This window comes from Fistularia commersonii, chromosome 8 (assembly GCF_037954325.1).
Source record: "Fistularia commersonii isolate RoL2024-O1a breed Wild chromosome 8, RoL_Fcom_v1.0, whole genome shotgun sequence".
Taxonomy (NCBI): Eukaryota; Metazoa; Chordata; class Actinopteri; order Syngnathiformes; family Fistulariidae; genus Fistularia; species Fistularia commersonii.
The window spans coordinates 18,354,807-18,371,808 of record NC_141291.1 but is presented as its reverse complement, the minus strand read 5'-3'; the positions used below and the strand labels follow the sequence as shown (position 1 = coordinate 18,371,808).

The window sequence follows — 17,002 nt, the reverse complement described above, 5'->3', positions numbered from 1 at the left end:
CTTTATTTGTTAGACGCCATTTTAGTTGTGAGGCCAGTCTTTAGATTGCAGACATTTTCAAAACCTGCCTAAAACAAATATTTTACTTATGATCCTTCAGGTTTACCAATCACATCTTCTGCCTTTTGCCAAAGTTGCACGGCATCTTAAAGACACACTGTTTGGAGTGTGTGTTGAGCCGAGCTGAGGTCATCCCCGACATCTTTCTACGCCTGAAGACCACAGGATTCATTCAGATATTGAGCCACAGGTAAATCCTGAACATCAGCTGTTTGAATACACTTATCAAGAACTACGGGCTCCAAGAGGCTCCAAAAGATGAAAACCCTTTTTTAACATAAATACTGTTTAATTATTTCTTGTTGCAGAAAATACATCCAAACAAATATCATCAATGTTTCTATTGTAAAATTCAGGTCTTTTCTCTTCACATAGAGAATAATTTAAAATGTTGGATGACTCAAATAAAATAATTTGTGAATATCCCTTGTTGCATGAGGAACCAGTCTTGTAACTTGGTCTCTAAAGGAAAAACAAACTCACATAATTGTGCCCCGAAACCTGTTTTCATCACTGCTCATTTTCTGTGCAGAAGAGATGAAGCAAGACTGAGAGTATGTTTGGACATCATTCACAAGATCATTGCCCTCCTGACTCCAGATCAGCTTCAGGAGCTCCTTGGGCCTGTGACAGCTTTTGTGCGCTACCCGTCGCCACTGTGCAGAGAGAGGATGTATGACATCCTCATGTGGATAGTGGACAACTACAGGTGTGTGTTTTCTTTTTTCCCTTTTTTTTTTTTTTACATTCGCATATGGGATGTACTGTTGAATTTGTTTTTTGTTCAATTTAAATTTACAACTTGAAATAGATATTATGTGCCATGTTTATACCTTTTTCTTCACTTTACATCAATACATAATCGTGCCATGCATGCCGTTACTATTATTATTCCTGTCTGGGCCTTACCAGTTCACTGCCATTCATTCCAGTGATGAAGAAAGCAAGACAGACAAAACCTCGCTTGAGGTTTTGATTGCAGCTCAAGAAACGCTTCTTCAGGGCATGGCTGAAGAAAACCAGGGCCTTCAGTAAGTGACAAATGTTTCTCCCCTGTGTCCCCTTTCTCCTTCATTGCTGTCAATATCAACAGATGCATTTCCAATGAGTGTCTTCTCATCAGAGACAAAAGGCTTACTTAAAACATCCAGAAAATTTGTTTTGATTTAAACCTGAACAAGCCCATAATGTTTCTCAATGTTGAATATATTTCTTGGTGTCTGTGTCTCTCGTGTTTTCAGGCTTTACGTACGGAACTTCTGGAGCCAGGAAAAACGGCTTCCAGCTGCAACCCTGGATCGAATGTTGGCCGTGCTTAGATCCCTGTACTGCATCTCCATAGAAAGGTGTTTCCTGAGCTTGGCTACCAATCTCTTACTGGAGATGACCAGCCAGAGTCCAGACTTCAATCGAAACATGTTTGAGTACCCCCTCTCTGAGTGTACCTTCCAGGTCAGCAGTTTTTTTTTTCATTCACACACGGTTTTTATTTGTCAAGATTTAATTGTAATTGTAATTGGCGAATTCAGCTATGTGAACTCCTCTTCTTTTCTTTTCATCTGTTCCCTTCAGGGGTCACCACAGTGAATCATCATGTTGACAATTATTTCTCTCCACTCTGCAGGACTATGTGATTGATTCCAACTGGCGCTTCAGGAGCACAGTGTCAACTCCGATGTTTGTTGAAACCCAAAGCTCTCAAGACCCCCAGAGCGTGGCAGCAACACAGTCAGCAATGTTGAAGGGGAAGCTTCGTGCCACTCAGGAGGCTTTTGAGTTCACTCAAACCCAAGCAGAAGGTACACCACAAATGTATAGTACCAATGATAAAAACCCAACAAAGTACAAGAATGTTTTCATCACTGTTGGAAGACTGCTCTGTATATTGACGACTTTTCTTCTGTTTGATTATTATTATCATACCAAATTTTCTATTGTTACAGTGGCTATATTAACCACCAAGACACTGTGATTGGTATTGGGACGGGTGTTAACAGGTTATGAGGTTTATTTAACATCTGGTCATACATTCCACACAGGTCGACGCACATCATATAACTGGGTCACCGGCAGCAGTGTGGACACACTTGCTGAATACTCACTTGGCTCCGAGTCTATGTCCTCATTGCTGGTGTTCGAAAAGAAAGCGGAACGGCGAACGTCAACAAGGCGACCAGTTGGAGAAGATTTTGGCCAAAGGCGCCTCAAAGCCTCAGCAAATGAGTTGGACAGTCGCACCAATGGTAAGGAAACTTCACTTCTTTTTTTTTTCCCAGTCAAATGGATCAATGTTTAAAATATACCGGGTACTTGGACTCCTGTGCGTCATTGAAATCATTTCACCTGTTTTTCTAGTCACTTTAAAGGCAAGGAAAATAGTAAGGAAGCATGTTCCATGTCACTTTGCATATTTAACCTCCTATCTTCCTGCCAGAACTCCCTAAAAGAGATAACACTTAAAGATATCAATATTAAGCTGGCATTGCTAGGTTATGGATTATTCCAAACAGTATGTCCAGTACTCATCATCTGAGAGGAGTTGTTTCATTTGCACAATTAGATTAGATTTCACAATTAGTTAGAAAGTAAATGTAGCAAATGTATTTGATCAGTAATTAATAAAGCACAGGTGAAGGTCAGCTGGAAAACAAAATTATAGAGCCTTGCTTTTTGATCAAGTATCACAATCAATCAGTGTAAGGATTATCATAACACTTGATTGACAAAAAAGTGACAGCAACAGAGAAGTTTCTCAAATGAGAGAGCTCTAAGTATTGCATATGGGTACAATTTCTCAATAAAGTCCAGCTTTATTGATCCAGGAAAAAACAAATACCTGTCTTTTTGATATTCCACCAGTTCCCAACAGAATACAGATATCTGTCAATTCCCTGTGACTTACCACTTTGTCACGTAAGGGGGGAAGAAAGTCAATTTTCACTGAAAGAGTGAACCTCAAGAAACTCCAGGGGCTAATATTTTACCAAATGTTGATTGTATCTTTATGCCTACAGCTGAAAATGAGCAACGAAACAATATCCTCCGACTCAGACGGCGATTTCTCAAGGACCAGGAGAAAGTGAGCCGGAATTATGCACAAAAAGAGATCCAACAGCAAAGGAAGGAAAGGGTACGTAGAGAACAAGACCAGAGTCCTGATCTCTTTTCATTGGAGGTATAACAGCACAGTAAAATCGCTATCTCAATAAAGCAAGCCAAACTCATAGTTCAATTCACCTGCACTATAGATTAAAAGTTATTACATGAAAATAGATAAAGGTCTCTGTAGTTGTTTTATGTTATGCACCTAGCAATTTCTCTGCCAATTTATTATTATTATTACCATTACCATTTAGCCTTGTCACATCGGACCAATGAAATTACAGTGAAATTCTGTGAGTGTTCAATTCCGGCACTGAAGAAGGCTACTTTAATTTTAGTGTGCAGGAGGAAGATGAAACGGGGATAGCAAATGGATGGAAGGATTGCTATTTTTCATTATTAATCTTATTCATCAGCCGTTTTACAGGCACTATTAAAAAAAGCATTCACAATATGTTTTTAATTAAAAGGTAAAAAAAATGTTTGTGTAACATCTTTCTGTGTAAATATCTCATATTGCGGCTTATAGACAAATGCAGCCTATGTATGTACACACATATTTATTTGTTTATTTTTAGCCAGTGTTGCTTATATTCAGGTATGCACAATAGTCTGGAAAATACGGTACTGTTTTCGTATTTCTTTTTTCATCACCTTCCAATTCCAAAAAGATAGAATGATATTGTATAGGTCTATCCTTGAATGGAGAGTCAAGACATGAGAAGTGAACCTTATGAGCCTTGGAGTCATCATCAGTTGGTTTTTTTTCCACTCATTTTTGAATTTTCTGGGACTTCTCAAGTCCCACGTAGTTTGTAAAACAATTTACATATATTGCATTTAAGTAATATTCAGCCATTTTTTATAAATATTGTTTGTATGTGTATTCAGTATATATTCATCGCATATTGCTCTATTTATTAAAGTAATTTCCTGCCATTAAGAATAAGCAAAACTTTCATTTCCTTTGCTACATTGGAGATCACTCAAAAAACCCAAGAGTTGGTACAGCAGTACATTTTCAACAAAGTAATCAATATGATCAGTAATATTATGTATTCGCATATTGACCATTCATCATACCAGTATACATTATTACCTTGTACTTTTGTAATACGCTTTATTTCTCAATGAATTATGTGTTTATTGTCAGCAACTTCGTCACCCTGCAAGTGTCTCTTCTTTTGGTATGCCACAGGAACACAAAGCGGATCAGAGACTTCGAAAGGAGTCTCAGGTGACTCTGTATCGTAACTACAGGGTTGGAGATTTCCCTGACATCCAGATCCCCTACAGCAACCTTATCGCCCCACTTCAAGCACTTGCACAAGTGAGACAATATAGATGCTAGTGCAATCCCAAAACAACAGACAAAACTTCTTTTGATGAGTTATTGGAATCTTCTCATGCTTAAAACCCCAGAGGGACCCAATTCTGGCCAAACACCTGTTCAGCTCACTGTTTGCTGGCATTCTCCGAGAGATGGAAACATGCAAACCAAGAAAGGAGATGGAGGGGATTAAAGAGGAGCTGCGGTGCACAATGAACAAATACTTGACACAAAGTACACTCTTCTTTCCACCGTTCATAGCATGCGTACAGGTATGGCCATCAGCAACGTTTGATCTAACTGGATTGGCAAGAGAAACTTGCAATAAAATATTTACATTAAAATCTGAATATTATATTTCAAAAAAATAAATAAAGCATAAGACTTTCTTACTTTGAATATCATCATGCAAGTATTATATTGCAATATTTAATCATACAATTATGTATTGTATATCCATTGCTCAACAGTAAGGGAGAAAAGATTAGCTCATGGTTAGCCTATTTTGTATTTCTGCTTCATAAAAAGAGTTAAATCATGCCATTAGGGGCCTGATAATTTGCTTTCAGAGGTTAATAATGACAAAGAAACTGCAAAAATATGAAAAAAATGTAGGCAAGCGTTAATTGATCAAAGAGGAATGCCATTTTGCTTGCTTTGCTTTGTCAGGACATGTGCTACCAGCATAAGGACCTTCTCCAGATTGATCCAGAGGCCATCAGCTCCACTGGCCTGGTGAGTCTCCAGCAGCCTTCAGGCATTCTGCTCTTAGAAGAGGGTTTGCTGATGGACAGCTGTCAATTTGAGCCCCCTGCCAAACGGTCACGAGGACGTAAAGAAATCCCTCCGGACACCAAGAAATGGATCAACCTTGCAAGGTGAAAAAGGTTTACCCAACACTGGTGTGCAAGACTGAATATAAAAGTAGGGGAAATTCACATGCTGAGATAGGCTTCAGCATTCCCTGTGACTCCGAGTGCAGGATAAGCGGCAGAAGATGAATGAATGAATAAATAGAAAAAAAATAAATGTTCACTGATATTATACATGTGAAACGCCAAGTCAATGGAACTAAAAACTCAAACAGATATGAGAATGTTCAAGATTTGTGTAAGTGGTTTAAAAGCTCAAAACAGTTACTTAGACTGTCTCATTATTTTTTTTCGAACTTGATGTTTTTTTCATGGACACTGAGAGTTGAGACTTCAGCCAAATCCTTAGGTTTATTAAAATAAAACAATAGAAAAGCTGCTGTTTTGGATCTTAACTTTTGGCTAAACACTTGAAAATAAATAGATGAAAAGATAATACATTCTGCCCCACAGTCTTTTATTAAATGCTTACTAAATTCCTTGGCAATCCTCTTGTGTTCTCCAGGCTGTACAGATCTATTGACGATTATGATGTTGTACGGGCCATCTTTGCTGGTAAAGTTGGGACCAAGTCTATCACCTACACTGCACTTCAAGCTGAAGCCAACACTGACTATGCAGAAGCTGTGAAACTTTACAATGAGGTATTCATGCCACTGTTCATCCTACTTGTAGTTGCAGGCTGTAGTTAACACACTGTGGAAATACAATAAAGAATTTCAGTAACTATGCATTGGACCTATGTGTATCTCTGGCATTATCAGGCCCTGAACACTGAACACTGGCCTGACGGTGAGCCGCTTGACTGTGAGAAGGACTTCTGGGAAATAGCAGCCATGGAAGCTTACAGTCATTTGACTGAGTGGAAGTCTCTACAGTACTGTTCTACTCTGAACATCGTTGAAACCGATTCACCCGGCCTGGACAGAATGTGGATGGAGCCTTTTCACCAGGTTATTCCATTCACTTTCCACCTTTCCTAAATGTGCGAGGACGACCTGCAGTCATTGAAAACCCTTGCAATTTTCCTTCCAAATTCCTAGCTAGAGCTAAAACAAGTATGTTTGACTACTCATTTGACAATCACCCCAGAATGGCAAGTACAGTATATCATGCCTTGAGAATAGATAATAAGTCATTACAGACTGGCCATGAGCATATGATTTGCATCCTGCTCATTTTAGTGTGTTTTGTTTGTAGGAAATGTACCTGGAGCACATGATTCGCAGCATGTTGAAGCAGCTGCAAATAGGGGTGAAAGACCAAACTCTCCTCAGCTTCATCGATCAAGCCATGAGGGTAGAGGAGCGCAAAAAGTTGCTGGAAAGTCGTTACAGTCAAGAGCTCAGCCTGCTTTACATCCTCCAGGATGATTATGACCGTGCTAAGTACTACACCAACTTGGCCCTACAGTTGTTTGTGCAGGTCAGCAGTTGCACATTGAGTATATTTCTCCAGCAATTGGTGCAGATTGTGTTTTACATCACAAATTAATCAATCCTCATTTTTGTTCCCTCTGATAGAGATATTCTAGTGTGGATTCATTGCTGACTCAAAGTCGCTTGAGCATCCTACAGTCGGCGCAGGCTTTGACCGAAATCCAGGACTTCCTGCTGTTTATCACAGGAAAAGGTGAGTGCCAGGTTTTTCCCCCTTTACACATACATGTTTTTTTTTGAGTGTTTTGGAAATATGAAACATTCAAAGCACTGATGACCGTAACATAGCTGGGTTGCTGCAGATCCTAGTCATAAAAGGTCCTAGATTTATTGTATTCATCTCAATTTTAAGGGCATATAATCCAATTTTGAAGGTTTTTTAAAATTCTATTTCAAAATACTACATATACAAATTCAAAACTTAAAACTTTTTGAAAAACTAGACTACTTGACCATTGCAGTTACTTATAAGTGACTAATTTTCAATATCAGAAATAGCATTATGATGTGTTATCTGGTTCAAAGGGTGGTCATTGACTGCATATCTATAACTTTAGTTTTCTTTTATGATAAAGCTAGTCTTAAATATCATCTTTGAAGATAATTTAATGTAATTTTCAACAAGCTTAAGAAGTCCTGTGCAACATTCCTTCCTGATCATCTTGTCTTAAAGGGGCTTTAAATTTCTTTTTTCACAATTTCTGGAAGATAATGATATCCCTGACTAATGAGGAAAACTACAGTGTGCCATAGAAAATATGCCAAGTGTTTTTTTGTTTTAAAGACAAAAAAAATCAAGTCATGCTTCTAGAAACAGTGCAAATCTGATTTTATATGTCACTACTTGGTCATTCCATTTAAAATAAGTTACAACAATGGCATTAAACAGGGGCAAGACAAGAAAAGCTTTATCATTATAGACTTAATATATATCTGTGAAGACATATGGAGTAACTGAACATGATTGCACACCTTTCAATGCCATCTATTATTACAAGTGCCTTCAAATCGCTTATATCCAGAACTTTAATGAAACTGAATCGTTATCCTACTTTAAATTAATTTAAAGGGTTTCTTTTTCTTTTTTTTTTTTTTTTTATTTGTTAGTCTCCGTGACATCACTCAAACGGCTCATTGGATTATGGGCAGAGCGATATCCTGACGAAAAATTGGATCCGATGAATGTGTGGGATGACATCATTGTATCTCGGTGAGAAAAGACCAATGTTTTTTGCATGCAGATTTGATCAGATTACCAAGATTTACTGGAGCTTCTGTTATTGTGGTTCAGATGTTTCTTCCTGGACAAGGTCAGGGAAAGTCTAGGAAGCCAAGCAACCTCTGATAGCATGGAAGTGGATGGAGCAGAAGACCCTGCTGGTTACACTGACACACTTATAAGTGATTGCAAGTTCAGTATGAGGCTACGGATGGCAAACAGTGCCTGGAAACAGGTTGGTTAATGACGATGGATAATGTTATATGATCTTTTTTTACCTGCGGCAATTTCGTAACAAACATATTTGAGATGACCCCCCCTTTTTTGTCTAGAATAACTTTTCTTTAGCCAACAAGCTGCTGAAGGAACTTCACAGAGAAGCAAAAACAAAGAGGGGCTGGTTGTTGCAATGGGTCCACAGCTTTAGCCGCTACAGCCACAAACGCAGGCAGACCCAGCAGCCTGTCGAGCAGATCAACACCATGCTAAGGACTATATCTCTCCTGGGTGAGGAAGGAGTTTGATATCTTATGTATTCTTCAAAACTCATGAACACTTCATTCTGTCACTCACTACAAAATTGCATTGAATATTATACAAATGGTGTTTTTCTCATTTTCAAACATTACTCTTACTGAACTATACAACGTGCGTGAATTTAAATGCCATGCAAGTTGATGCTTTTATCCCCCCAAGTGACATACAATAGCATAGATACCGTCGTCAAGTTGTCTATCAACATAACCACAAAATTCAAGTCCGACTGGCATCTTGATGCTAACAATTGCAGTACTTCCCATATGTGAATATTAGCAAGTTGCTATCAAGCTACATCAGAATTTTCACTTTTGTACTTTGGTCATTGTAGTTGTTTTGGAGTCAGAGGTCTTCGGATCAAATGTTGCTGGATATTTCCCTAAAAAAAATGATTTATCTTCTGAAAAAGACTGAAATTGTTGACAGTGCTCAAAAAAGACCACAAAGTGAATGAGCACAACAGGACATACAGAAGGAAATATTCTTGCAGCCAGCTTGTGTACTTGTATAACTCAAGATTTTTGCCCGATTGTAGAGGAACTTCAGGCGGACTGTGACCAAGCCACAGCTAAAATATTTAGAAACCAAAAGATGCTTCAGGGAACATCATACCAAATCCTGGCTTCAGCTGTGAGCTGTAGCCCCTCGGTCCTGGAGACCATTGATTCTGCGAGAGCAGAGAGAGTTGTTCAGCTCTCTGGAACCTCTTGGAGCCCTGAAAACTTCAAGGTAATCCTGATATATGTGTAATATATAATAATCCCAATATATTTAGTATAGCGGTATGATTTATAAAGAAATTGAAAACAAGCAGCTTACAAGCTGAGAAGATCCAGTATAGTGTTGCCTAATTTAAAATAGGATGTGGTAGTTATAAAAATGTATTTTCTCTGCAGAAAGTGGAGTTGGGGCTGCAGTTAAAAGCCTTAGGATTGCTGTGTGATGCGACCAGAAAAGCTGATGAAGAGCTTCAGTCTTACATGCAGGAATGTTTGGAAACCAGCAGTATTATTGAGACGTATATGTCTCTAGCCAACTTCTGTGACAAACTACTGCGAAAGGAGGAACAGTGTGATAACAGTGAGTAATGATAACGCAAAAAAAAACAACAACTTTTGAATGATAATTTTTCTTGTGATGCTTATATCACTGTTAATTTCTTAACTTTACTGTTGTGTTTGATCTGTGTCACAGAGAGTCCGCCCCAAGAACTGATGGCTCTGCCAGTTCACATCGTAGAGAGCATGTTAAAAGCACTGAAGATGAACTCCGAGGAAGCTCGTCTCAAGTTCCCACGTCTCTTACAGATCATCGAATTGTACCCCTCCGAGACCCTTGACCTCATGACACAGGAGGTTGGTGTGTTAAGATCAGCAGGCTGTTTTGAAGAGCCAATATTCCCAGAATGAGAGATCAGCCAAAAATCATGTATGATAAAACTGTCTGATTGCTTGAAATCAGGGCTTAGATCATCAGTGAACTAAAACTATGCTCTTGCTGAATCTTCTTTCTTTGATTTTTTGATTGTCTTGAAATGCACTATTGAATCTATTTTGATGTCACATGACGACAAACATACTTGACATGGAGAGTCCAATTACTTGCAGCCAAACATACAGCCAATTTAAGTCACATTACTATATATCTTTGTGTCCTTTGCTTAAACATTACATGTTTACTTGGTAAGAGCCCCTGTTGAAATAGCAGATCAGTATATATGCCTATTAATTTCTCTGACCTCTCATTTCCCTCTCGTCTGAATGATGCCACATGAATAAACGTTCCTCTTGGTTATTTTTAATTGTAAATGCTATTGTATGTGTCTGTGTGTAGATGATGTCTGTCCCCTGCTGGATGTTGATTGGTTGGATCAGTCAAATGGTCGCCCTCTTGGACAAACCAGAAGCGGTTGCTGTGCAGCAATGCATTTTACAGATAGCAAACTGTTACCCTCAAGCCCTGGTTTACGCTTTACTGATCAGCAGTGAGAGTTACCAGTTTGAGGACTCAGCTGTGGGACACCAGCAGCAGCAATTTGTCAACAGGTAAAATAAAATGGCCATGTTTTGTTCAGGTAAAATAGAAAAGCTGATACAGTGTTTGACATAATTGTAATAAAAATGAACAAATATTGATAATTAAAAACCCTGCAACTTAAGTTGCTGAATGAACATTAATTTTTTTTTTGAAAGGCTTAACGGCATGCTGGACAAGGGTGGAGCTGTGAAGAACTTTTTGAATGCGCTACAGCAGCTTACAAATCCCGAGATGATTTTTAAGGTAACGAGAGCAAGTTCAAGTATAACTGTGTCAAACGAAGTCACTGTCGTATGTTGTTTTTTTGTGCTTTCTCTCTCTTTTTTTTGTAATGACCTTTTGTTCACTCAGGATTGGTGGGATACTGTCAAAAATGAACTGGAGAAAGACCGCTTTGATAAAAAGCAAATGGGCGACCTGTATGACGAGATGTATGCATCACTTGGGGACCCCAAAATGCAGGGTCATGGAATGTTTCGCAAAAAATTTATTAGGGTTGGTGGTTTATTTTCACCTTGGGAAGAACAGTTACTAATTGTATGGCATGGACAAGTCCAGGAGTACAGTTTCTATCATGTTAAGTCTCCTGAGATGTGTGTATATTTATTTTGTCTCATAGTAATTTTTATATTATGAATATACAATTAGCAAAAATATCATTGAAATCACATTGTGACCATATGTTGCATTCATATTACTTCTGGGCCAGATAGTGAGACTTGACATCGACTAACTAAAAAGAAGTCAAATTCAACTACAGCAGAGAAGAAAGTTGAAACAGATTAGATATGCAGTTACTGGGTACCAAAAGGGGAACCGTGTGATTTTCCTTACTAGCTATTATAATAATTCTGCAAAAATGAATTGTTGAATAACAACTTATCACTAACCTCTGGCAGCTCACAAAAACAGTTAATGGAGGTTTAAATTATTCTGTCTATTTATTAGATATGTCACATCGACATCTTATAACATTTCCTTGATTTTTGATAACGAAAAAAAAAAAAACAAGCAGTAGGTCAGCGAGAAACGACATATGGAGCCTTTGTTGAATGTACATAAGTAAAGCAACAGCGAATCACAGTGAACTTCTTCACCCAACAGAAATATGCTAAGGATATCGAGAGTTTGCTGGGACACAAAGGCAGCAAACTGTTTGAGAGGAGGGGTGACAAAGACTTTGTGCATCAAGTGGATCAATTAGCTGCTTCCATGTGCGAAGTCCAGGAGGCACCTGGGAACCTAAAGGAATATTCTCCCTGGTTGAGTGACTTCAAGGCCGACCTGTTCAGAAATGAGCTAGAGGTCCCAGGTCAGTGACATCATCCCCCCCCCCCCCCCCGTTGAAACAAGTATGACATGTACATTACTGCTAGCTGTCTGGCATGTAAGTCCTGAATGAACATCTCTTGGTATTGTTGTGGCTTGGGATGGAGAATGTGAATCGATTCTGACACTTACTGTTATTTTTGCTCTTTCCACCTGGTGCAGGCCAGTATGATGGCAAGTCCAAACCCTTGCTTGAATATCATGCTAAAATAACAGGATTTGACGAAAGGGTATGCTTTATGTTTTGTTAAATATGACATGCCTGAAACCTGTGCATTCTCCAACCTCTAAATGAGCCAGTTTGTGCCCCAGATAATGGTCATGAAGTCCATTCGCAAACCCAAGCGGCTGATCATCCGTGGTGACGATGAGCGGGACCACCCTTTCCTGGTGAAGGGCGGTGAAGATCTCCGTCAGGACCAGCGCATCGAACAGCTCTTTGGCATCATGAACATTTTGCTGGGCCACGATGCTATGTGTGCACTGAGAGGCCTGCAGCTCCGCACCTATCAAGTCATCCCGATAACCACCAGGTACTGCACATTGCCCGATTGCTGTATTTCAGTTGTTTTTTTTCCATTCAGATGATAGCTTATGATAGCATACTGCCACACTCATCTTCCCTTAATGATAAAGAAAAGACTTCCTGCACTTTTTCAGAATCGGTCTGATTGAATGGATGGAGAACACGTGCACACTGAGTGAGTTCCTTTCCAGCGTAATGGATGCAGAAGAGAAGGAAGAGGCACAAAGGTGTTGTGTTTAAATTTCATTTAGCTAATCAATCATGCACTCTCCTGTCTTTGAAGGGTATTTTGTGGACTCTATAAAACATCTCCGTGGATTTGAAAGAGGTGAAGTAGTCTAAGTGGATTTGAAAGTAAATACCGGAGGTCCAGACGCTGGCCTTTAATTTAATATGTTCCTGTAAGATCAAATTAATAATTTAAATTTCCAGCTTTTTTTTCATACTTGTCTCCAGATGCTTTAAAGATTTTGGACATAACAAAATACTTCTAATTGTTGGAGAACTATTTTTGTTCTCAAACAACTCAGTCACAATAAATCAAGACATAAAACTTTTTTTTTCTGAACTCCAGTTTTGTCACAAGAGATCCCGGTAAAAATAAGTTATCCATAGACTAATCCATATAATGCTTTTATTTTTCCATGTTCAAGGTCTCGCAAGCTCTACAGTGACTGGCTGTACAGATTTGCGCCAAAAAAAGTCAAGCTTCCGTATAGCTGGGTTTACAGGTGAGTTTCTTCCGGGCTACTATAGTAATTAAATACTGGATATACTAGATTATTATTAATTTGACAGTTCAAACACAAAAGAAAACATTTTTACCTGATCTGGCATTCATCTTCATGACTCTTTATACAGGAAAGCCAGTCGTGACGAAACCATCAAAAATTTTTTGCGAGTGATGGACCATATCCCCAGTGATCTGTTGAAGTAAGCGAAATCGCCTTATTTGAAACTGGTTACGAAGGACACACTTGCGCCTCAAATAAATGATCTTTTCTTTCAACATTCTAGGAGAGCTTTTCTGAAAATGTGCAACAGTCCCGAGGCTTTTCTCTCCCTGCGCTCCCACTTTATCAGCTCTCATTCTTTACTCTGCGTGAGCCAGTGGATTTTGGGGATCGGAGACCGACACCTTTCCAACTTCATGATCAACATAGAAACCGGGGGCATGATTGGCATTGACTTTGGTCACTCCTTTGGCTCAGCCACACAGGTATGCTGCGCTTTCACACTGGGAAGGGAAGCATGTATTCATTCTCTGTGTGTAACTCAAAGGACTCTGCCTGACAATGAAGGTGCAGAATTTTAAAGCGTTTTAAAGTGACAGCAGAAAAAAGGGCAGATGCAGACATCATAGTTCGATGCAATTTCACATGGTGTAACCTGTGTGTGTGTGCGTGTGTGTGCGTGTGTGTGCGTGTGTGTGTGCGTGTGCGTGTGTGTGTGTGTCCATCCATGAAAGATATAACATTAGATACAAAATTACAGTTGTATAGTGTTTCCCAACCACTGTTGGCACACACGAGAGAAAGCATCAGATGTGTTTGTGGAAGATAATCCAATTTCACCTGATTGGTGCACTAAGTGAGCGGGGTGTAGTGACAGGCAGAACAATTATGTGCTCGTCCAGTAGAAGAGACTGTCATGTAGAGAGGAGGAATAGTGAATATATTAGTAGAAGGATGCTTTGGTTGTAACTGCCAGGCAGAAGGTTGAGAGGAAGCCCAAAGAGAAAATTTATCAATGCAGTGAAAGAGGACATGAAGTTAGTTGTGTGAGAGAAGAGGTCACAGAGAATATGGTTGGATGGAGGTTGATCTCCTGTGGCGACCCTTGAAGGGAAAAGCTGAAAATGATCACCCGGGGGATTGTAACATTAATGTCGATTGATCCAAGTGTTCATATTGGTGCTTGAAGTCAGCTACAATTTTTGACATTTTTCAGTGATTTGAGCAGATTTCACAGAAAACTAGTGCTGTAACATGAAATAACGCACATGAAATAACCGAAACACCACATAATAAAAAATCCAAAACAAAATGAGCAAACCCTCCATAAAATTCTACAGTACACTTTTAGTTCCTGAGCCTCAAGCTGCCTTGGTATACGGCAGGGATCTTGTTTGAAACAAAATTACCCCCCCTTTTTTCTTTCAGTTCCTCCCTGTACCTGAGCTCATGCCTTTCCGGCTGACACGACAGTTTGTGAATCTCATGCAACCCTTGAAAGAGTCGGGGCTCATCCAGGGTGTCATGGTGCACTCGCTGCGAGCCTACAGGACTGAGCCTGACCTCCTGCTTAACACCATGGATGTGTTTGTCAAGGAACCGTCACTAGACTGGAAGGTACTTCAGCATCATCCTTACTATATCTTCCTTAAATGAACTACACATGATTCTGCATAATACTACAGCTGCTGCTGTTGTAAGCTACACAGCATATATGTGAGTGTGTGTGCATGAGCTGTCCACTGTAGTGCTCCTGACGTTGTTGTCACTCCTCCACAGAAATTTGAGCTCAAACAACTGAAAAAGGGAGGCACTTGGACTGAGAGCATAAACACGAAGGAAATCAACTGGTACCCTTTACAGAAAGTGGACTTTGCAAGAAGAAAATTAGAAGGAGCAAATCCAGCTGCTATAACAAGGTATATCATCACAACATAACTTGTCCAATGTGTCCATATTGCTTTTTGGTCTCTGCTTTGGATCCAGAATCAGACTCAAATGTCAAAACAAAACAACAAACTAGTCAACAGGATTCTTTTTACTGTTGATTTTTGCTATTCAGTGCTACTTATTTTTACTTAACCTGGAAAAACTCATCGAGATTAACAATCTCTTCTTTTCAAGGGTGACCTGGTCTAGATGAGCAGTAATACACATAGGTTGTGATACTATGGATGTTGATTATACTTTACAGTGAGGAGCTGAAGCTTGGCTTTGAGAAGGATGACGCCTTCCAGGGGATGCAGACTGTTGTATTGGGGGAGAAGGAGCACAACATTCGTGCAAAGCTTCCCGCCGAGGGCCTGTCTGTGGAGAAGCAGGTGGAATGTTTGCTGGACCAGGCCACCGACCCAAACGTGCTTGGAAGAGTGTGGGCAGGATGGGAACCTTGGTTCTGATTCTTATGTCTTTTACACTCCGGAAGTTTCTGTAACAGTGGGGAGTGATTTCTTTCTTGGGCTCGATTGCAGACGTCTAAAACTTTCAGGCTTAAAACGATTCTCATGTTTTGCCATGTAATCTGCAATTATTCTTAGATTCCCAGCTTGCTTTGTTCTGCAAATTACAGAAAGATCACATACAGAAATTCACTGATGCTAAATGACCTGTCTTTTTAACCTTAGACAATGTATTAGTTCAAACTCTAAGTCCTGCAATTTCTGCACGTTTATAAATTTCTTGTAACCCTTGGTCAAAACAAATACATGTTGAACTTATGCAATGTGTTAACAATTGCTCTCTTGCAGTCGGGTGGGTGGATTTGTTCCCCCACTCCCTCCTCTGACCATTCTCTTACTCATGTATCTGTAAGCTATGACATGGTGCGCGACTTAAAAACATAACAAAAAACTAGAGGCTTTCCTCCAACCCAAATGGTTACCAAATCACTGTAGCTTAATACTGCCACCATCCACAGTGAAGAGTATTGAATTGCACTCCTAAAGAGAAAATAAAATGACATGGAGTTGTTGACATACAGTATTTCTAAGTGCAGCGTGCAAGTGCAGTATAAAGTTGAATTGCCTTAAATAAAGGCAGATTCAAGTTTAAAAAAAACCCACATCAAATGTATTTGAATATAATCAAAGTGAAATGGGAATTCCAGGAGAGGCTAGTGTTCTCTCACGAAAGTATTCTCCGATTCCACCAGCAGATGTCAGTCATGTCAAAAAAAGACACTTCTGGTCAACGTCTAATGGAGCTAAGCGGACGCTAAAGGTTTTTTTACTCATTGTAATCCGGACGAATTCAAGCTAAATGGAACATTATTGGGAAAATAGTAGTTACTTGTACGGATAGAAGTGTATTGCACATTTACCTTTCTACTCCTCATGTTAGTTGTCACCTTCCACAGTACAAAAAGATATACAAATAAAATGTTTAGAAAGGTTTCAAGCTCACCGAAAGTGCCCATGTGAAACTAGGTGATTGAACGTGCCGGGCACCTGTGAGGGGATGCGAGGTAACACAATCCCACGCACACGCACGTTTCCAACTGCACCAATCAGAAGACCGATCCAAGTCACGTGGGAAGAGGAGGCGAGTCTCCGCCGCGCAGCCTCAAGAGTCCGGGCTTCGGCGCGACGCCGTGAAACACCGAAATCTCATCGTTTGTGGACTATTTTCTCATCTATTTTTTTTTTCATGTAATTTCGTGGCCGCAGGCGGATTGTTGTTTTTTTTTAAGGGAGTTCTCCAGGTGCGATGTTCCGAAATTCAGCGGCAGGTGTGTATTTCTCACGTATAATATTCTTAATGACGGGAAGGGACGAGTTCTGGCTCTCCGGATTTTCGTAACACCTGTGTGTCAGATGCT

General features: G+C 39.6%; 2 protein-coding genes across 3 annotated transcripts in view; both read left to right on the top strand.

Annotated features, from left to right (window-relative positions):
• Window positions 1-16,158, top strand: part of prkdc (protein kinase, DNA-activated, catalytic subunit) — a 39,775-nt gene extending 23,617 nt beyond the window's left edge. Inside the window, exons 54-86 of the mRNA XM_086151494.1 lie at window positions 101-250; window positions 593-769; window positions 993-1,091; window positions 1,302-1,512; window positions 1,685-1,859; window positions 2,100-2,303; window positions 3,075-3,190; window positions 4,361-4,492; window positions 4,585-4,764; window positions 5,162-5,370; window positions 5,870-6,008; window positions 6,129-6,317; window positions 6,565-6,789; window positions 6,888-6,996; window positions 7,911-8,013; window positions 8,095-8,257; window positions 8,355-8,529; window positions 9,095-9,288; window positions 9,456-9,639; window positions 9,754-9,914; window positions 10,393-10,604; window positions 10,752-10,839; window positions 10,948-11,091; window positions 11,701-11,908; window positions 12,088-12,155; window positions 12,238-12,458; window positions 12,586-12,678; window positions 13,105-13,182; window positions 13,313-13,384; window positions 13,469-13,670; window positions 14,614-14,802; window positions 14,965-15,104; window positions 15,380-16,158. Coding sequence (XP_086007620.1) covers window positions 101-250; window positions 593-769; window positions 993-1,091; window positions 1,302-1,512; window positions 1,685-1,859; window positions 2,100-2,303; window positions 3,075-3,190; window positions 4,361-4,492; window positions 4,585-4,764; window positions 5,162-5,370; window positions 5,870-6,008; window positions 6,129-6,317; window positions 6,565-6,789; window positions 6,888-6,996; window positions 7,911-8,013; window positions 8,095-8,257; window positions 8,355-8,529; window positions 9,095-9,288; window positions 9,456-9,639; window positions 9,754-9,914; window positions 10,393-10,604; window positions 10,752-10,839; window positions 10,948-11,091; window positions 11,701-11,908; window positions 12,088-12,155; window positions 12,238-12,458; window positions 12,586-12,678; window positions 13,105-13,182; window positions 13,313-13,384; window positions 13,469-13,670; window positions 14,614-14,802; window positions 14,965-15,104; window positions 15,380-15,584 — 5,215 coding nt within the window. The 3' untranslated portion in view covers window positions 15,585-16,158. The remainder of the gene's footprint in view (window positions 1-100; window positions 251-592; window positions 770-992; window positions 1,092-1,301; window positions 1,513-1,684; window positions 1,860-2,099; window positions 2,304-3,074; window positions 3,191-4,360; window positions 4,493-4,584; window positions 4,765-5,161; window positions 5,371-5,869; window positions 6,009-6,128; window positions 6,318-6,564; window positions 6,790-6,887; window positions 6,997-7,910; window positions 8,014-8,094; window positions 8,258-8,354; window positions 8,530-9,094; window positions 9,289-9,455; window positions 9,640-9,753; window positions 9,915-10,392; window positions 10,605-10,751; window positions 10,840-10,947; window positions 11,092-11,700; window positions 11,909-12,087; window positions 12,156-12,237; window positions 12,459-12,585; window positions 12,679-13,104; window positions 13,183-13,312; window positions 13,385-13,468; window positions 13,671-14,613; window positions 14,803-14,964; window positions 15,105-15,379) is intronic.
• Window positions 16,159-16,505: 347 nt separating this feature from the next.
• The window catches only part of arhgap29a (Rho GTPase activating protein 29a), a 34,876-nt gene continuing 34,379 nt past the window's right edge, over window positions 16,506-17,002 (top strand). The window contains exon 1 of one of the 2 annotated variants that reach the window (XM_086151492.1): window positions 16,506-16,912. The gene's annotated coding sequence lies outside the window, so the exon portion shown is untranslated. The remainder of the gene's footprint in view (window positions 16,913-17,002) is intronic. The other variant, XM_086151490.1, reaches the window with a different exon arrangement.